The sequence below is a fragment of the Brachypodium distachyon genome, chromosome 4 (assembly GCF_000005505.3).
Source record: "Brachypodium distachyon strain Bd21 chromosome 4, Brachypodium_distachyon_v3.0, whole genome shotgun sequence".
NCBI lineage: Eukaryota > Viridiplantae > Streptophyta > Magnoliopsida > Poales > Poaceae > Brachypodium > Brachypodium distachyon.
In genome coordinates this window covers 27591286-27596523 of record NC_016134.3, presented here as the reverse complement: position 1 = coordinate 27596523, position 5238 = coordinate 27591286, and the positions used below count along the sequence as shown (strand labels likewise).

General features: G+C 46.5%; 1 protein-coding gene across 1 annotated transcript; it reads right to left on the bottom strand.

Annotated features, from left to right (window-relative positions):
* Nucleotides 1–212: 212 nt before the first annotated feature.
* On the bottom strand, nt 213–3310 carry LOC100845221. Its single transcript, XM_003576153.4, has 2 exons — nt 2141–3310; nt 213–709 (listed from the first exon to the last, which is right to left on the bottom strand). Exons 1-2 carry the CDS (start codon nt 3124–3126, stop codon nt 643–645), a joined length of 1053 nt encoding a protein of 350 aa, XP_003576201.1. The 5' UTR covers nt 3127–3310; the 3' UTR covers nt 213–642.
* Nucleotides 3311–5238: the final 1928 nt, after the last annotated feature.

Sequence of the window (5238 nt, the reverse complement as noted above, 5' to 3'; positions counted from 1 at the left end):
GCACATTGCAAAGCAGCAACGTAGTATTCTTGCTGACCTTTTGGCCATTTGTCTCTTTCAGCTCCATATTCCATCTGAACAAATCAAGAAGGGCTAAAAAAGCCAGCCGTATTTTATCCTGTGAGTATCTCTTGGGATCTTGTCACTGACCTTTTGGCCATTTGTCGCCCACAATGAAACTAAACAATTGAACAGGTGCATCACCCTCCACAAACCACAATCTCTGCAGTTTTATTCTAGATGGACAACTAGTGAACAAAAACAGTACTATTGCATTAGGACATGTACAAACAAGAGGATAGTACAAGCTAGCTAGAGATGTGATTGTTTGAGAAAATACAGCAGATTTTCCTCCAGAAAAAGGTAAAGGAAGTACAGCATATGTGGCAAAGCAAAGACTTCAGTACTGCTGTTGTTGGATAAATGATCTGCCTCTCCATTGACAAGATGTATCTGTTTTGTGCATGAGCAGGGGCCACAGCATGCATGTTGCACCAATTCTAGGCATGCAAGTTAATCAAGTTGTTGCTTCCATGAGCTCCATTTCTGTGCATCAGCAGTGATGATTTTGTTTTGGTTGACATGCTGGTGTTCATGAGCTGATCATCAGAGGAGTCCTTCCCTTCTCTCCTTGTCGTTTCCTTACTCTTGTATGGCTCCATTTTTGCTCTTATCTGACCTAAAGAAACCATAGCACCCAAGTCTCTTTCTGCACCAACACAAATTAAAGAGAGTTTGTGAGAGCATGAAAAAGAAAATGTTGGCATGATTAAGATCAAATCATGAGCTGAATTAGATACAAGTTCTAGTCTCTAGTGGGAAGATGATGATTAGATTAGCCGTTTCTTAGTAGGACATAAAGCATTTATGCTATGATTGGGATTCAGGTGAGGACAAACAAAGCGCGCCTTAAGCTTTTCAAAAGAAGAACTAAAGTAGGCAGCTAGATCTATTTGATCAGAAAATCGGGCTCGCTGGAATCCATGATCACATTCAACTACGGCTAAACGTACTGGAAAGATGTAGAAGTATTCAGAAATAGTGTCAGAAAACAAACAAAAATCTATCCAGCAGTCACATTTTAAGGATAAGTAGTAGCAGTAGCCACAATGTTTATACCAATTCTCAACATATTCTTTTATACAATACAATTATTATTTCAATAGTCCACAGCAACGAAAAAGTTCTAATATCCATAAACAAAACATTTGGGGATTTTGTAAGTAACAAGAACGCAAATAGAAGACTCTTGAAAATTGACCATATGTGAAGTCATGCCTCCTTTCGCCCAAGAAGGCTGCCGTGAAGAGTATTATAAGGAATTGACTGGTAAGTTGATTGTGACGAAACAATATGAACTTCCAAGTCCAAGCCATGACCAATCTCTTTGCCGTGTTGACCAATCTGCCCCCAAAATTTCTGCCATGACTTCACAGTTCACACTAACTTCCAGAAGGGGGGACAAAATGTGTTTTGGCCCTTTTAGCAGCCTGACGCTGTAAAATTTTCATACTATACGCATTTGCTGACACATGCTTACAATTTATAATTTTTAGATCCAGTCATTTTACCATTTCTGGCTCTGACCTGAGAAACGCCTTGTGTTTCTTTACCAAACGTGTGTTCTAGAACGTGTCAAAAAAAAGGGTGTGTTCTAGAAACTGGAAAAAAGAGTTACACAAAAACTAGAACAACTAATTTTTTTATTTTCCGAAATTATGTTCTAGATACCAGTAAGTTTGCATCTAGAAGATTAGAAAACTCTATTTCCTGGGTTGAAAACTGTTACTGCTATGTAAAATGATCAAAGAAATCAGAACCAGAGAAATGAAGGATAAAACAACTCCAACAACCTTTGTCTGCAGTGCAACTCAAGAACCTAAGGAACTCTCAAAAATAGAAAACTCGTGAGCCTAAAATACTTTTTTTTGAAGAATAATAGCAGGTGCTCTGCTTTTGTATTGAGGAGTAGAGGTACAAACGATCCTAACAGTAGTTAGGGGAAGGCCACACAAAGAACAAAGAAAAAAAAAGAACCTGATACCGCCATGTCAGCTCAGCAGTACAGACAAACAAAATTTTCCACATATTTTTAAGAACAAGGAATTTTGGTTTAATAAATCCGAAATTAGAAATTTACCTGATCATAGTCTTGGCCGGAGCTTTCGTCGTGCCGCCGGCAGCGCCAGCAGGAATGCCAATGGCGCTGCCATTGCTGTTGCTGCTGCCGGAGCTGCTGGTCCTGCTGCTGCTCCCCGCCTCGCTGCTGAACTCGCTCTTCTTCCACCACTCCTCCTCCTCCCCCTCCTTCCTCTTCTTCCTCCCCTGCTTCTTCTTCTTCTTCAGGCCGTCCTTGTCAGCCACAGGCTTGGGCGAAGGCGAGACCTTCTTCTTCTTGGTCCGGCCGCCGCCGCCGACGGAGAGCGGCATGAAGAGCTTGATGAGCAGCCCCGTGTCCAGGCTCACGCTCCGCTCCATGCTCCGGCTCCGCGCCCTCCCCATCTTCTTCCTCCCCTGTTTCCCCTGTTTCTTCCCCCCGATGCTCTGTTTCCTCTGTTCCTCGTAATCTTCCTCGTCGTCCGCCATGGCCGCCGCCACCGTAGTCGCCACCGTAGTAGTAGTAGCAGCAGTAGTAGCACCCTGCTTCCTTGATCCTAGTTCTTCTTCCCCGGCGACGGCGACGGCGGGCGGCGGAGGTGGGAGAGGAGGGAGAGGGGGGGAGGAGCGATGCTCGACGATGTCGCGGAGGGAGAGCTCGTAGGCGGCCTCGGGGAGGCCGCGGACGAGGTCGAGCATCTCGCGGCGGTACCCGGCGATGGCCTGCGCCCGCGACGGCCCCGGCGGCGAGCTCCCCGCCGACGCCGGGTACAGCCTCCGGTCGTCGTCGAGGTGCGTCCAGAGCCGCGGCGACGGCGTGCCGGACCCGGACAAGACGGCCGATTCCGGCGAGCCGAGCCTCGACTCCTGAAGCCACCGGAACTCCTCCTCCCCTGCCCGCGGCGCCATCGGGTTCGCCGCCAACTCCGGCAGCCGCGGCGGCAGCATCGCGCGCCGCCGCTCGTCGTCGGCCCCCTCGTCCCCTGCGAAGCTGAATTCCTGCCGCCTGTGCGCCGACCGTGTCGCCATGGTCCGAGATCAGAGAGAGAGAGATACGTACTGGGGTAATAAAGGCGCCGCTGGCCGCGTGGAAGGAGGAAGCCCGGGAGAAGAGCAAGTGTGGAAAGGGATGGCGGGTGCCGACGCGAGCTTTAAAAAGCCGGGGAGCGGTTAGCAGTAGTAGTGGGGGGTGAATTACGGCGTAAGTACACTTGGCGCGAAGAGCACGGACCGCTTGACGGGGGTGAATTTAATGTGTGTGTGACGGGAGGATCCGGGCGAATGGGGCTCCGTTGCGGCGGTTGCACGGCCTGGCGTGCTTGGCTTGTTCGTTGTCATCGCTCGCTCGCTCAGGACGTCGTCGGTCGGGAAAGGGAAACGTAATTCTCGAGCTCACGGCGATACAGCGGCAGTCACCACCAGAAAGGTTCAGAATTCCACGGCAGAAAGGTGAAATCTTTTCTTGATACTCCCTCCGTTACGAGACATGGATTTGTATCAGAATTCCTCCGTCCAACAATAGGGACGTATTAGCTTTTCTTTGACCAATATTTTGATCACAAATTATTCTATTAATATATAATTATTTGGCATAATTTCGTATCCATTATATTCCTACTCAAGGATATTTGCTTATGATTATGATTTTGATCACATTAGTCACATTCATGATGTAATTTGTAGTTAAAAGCTTGATCAATCGAACCCTAATATGTCCCTTATTGTTGGATGGAGGGAGTAATTCGGAACAGGGGCGGAGCTAGAAAATTTTGCCAATGGATTCGTTCGAGATTTTGGCATACACTAACTATAGTATTTTACGATCTTAGACCATCTCAAAACAAGCGTGTACGGCTCAAAAGGAGCATAAAAAATGAAAAATAACATATCATCTATAACCATCACATTTAAACTGTCTTATCATAAGGCAGATCATCTAAATTAATTTCTCTCTAAACACAAGACTGCAGCAGACTAGCATTAGTAGAATTTGATTGCTTGTGTGTAACGGGTGGCCTTGAAGTGCATGCATCACGTAGAAATAAATAGCGCGCGATTTGACCGCTATAGCGGCACGGAAGCCTCAGTGGGACGCTATAACAATTGCGGCGAAATCAACGTTAATCTCTAATTTTGCATTAATCTTCATTATATAACAGATACGTTTAGATATGGCACTAAAATTTTGTATGCGAATGCGGCGCAATGGCGGCTGCGATTGCGGCTGGAGGATGCCGCAGCGAAATGATTTAGCGTGCGATTTAAAACCTTGCTGCATCATTATCTTAATCTAACGATCGTTTCTTTTTCTCATAATACCATTCCGGGGCCTAGATCAATCAATCATTCAAAGTACAAAAAAAAACCAATCAGAACATTAGGGATTATGCTAGACACTAGACACTAGACAGGACTTAGAATGGAGGGAGATCAGGTGCTCATGTACCTCAATTTTTAGAGCTCGGCATGTAGACGGCTAGTCAGATTGCCGCTGCTGTCGCCGGCGTCCAGCGTCTGCGTGATGGACGATGTGAGACGACAGAGGCGAAGGAATTACGGGATTCAGAGTGGGGTTTTCCTTGTTTTGGTTGGCAGATAACGGAACGACGCGAGATTGCATAAGAATTGGAGTTGAATACGAGACGCCGCCGCCGTGCGTGTAGAGGGTGTAGACAGATCGATCGTTCGGGATTGCTAGCTGGGCTGTTAGTTGTCTAGTTGGGCTGACTTACCACTGAGTAAATCGGCTCCAGCCCAGCAGCACGAGATCAATGGGTTCGACCGTGATTTTTGGTTGGGTTCGGCCGAGTAACTACGTGTCTATTTCTACGTTACCGGCAAAAGTTATTGGAGTCGGTAGCACCGAACAACGCCTCTATGGCAGCTCCACCCCTGATTCGGAACGGAGGGAGTATATACTAGCAGCAGACCTCTGAAGGCGATGTTTCCGGAGAAATCCCCAAGCTAGGCAAGCGTTTTACAAACATTGTTGGAATTCACAGAATTCAATTATTCAGAGGTATTATTCCATATGGACAGGATATCCAATATATATAACCATGTTTCATGAAGAAAAAAATCACGTCAAATTTCCTTTGTTTTTCTAACTATTTTTCTTTAATTAGATGTGGTTTTATCGAA

What these genes read in the sequence shown, in the direction of transcription:
- LOC100845221 (XM_003576153.4), bottom strand. Translation starts at nt 3,126, where the DNA reads ATGGCGACACGGTCGGCGCACAGGCGGCAGGAATTCAGCTTCGCAGGG. An exon ending in CCGGCCAAGACTATGATCAG is followed by an intron (nt 710 to 2,140) that starts GTAAATTTCTAA and finishes GTGTTGGTGCAG; the next exon opens with AAAGAGACTTGGGTGCTATG.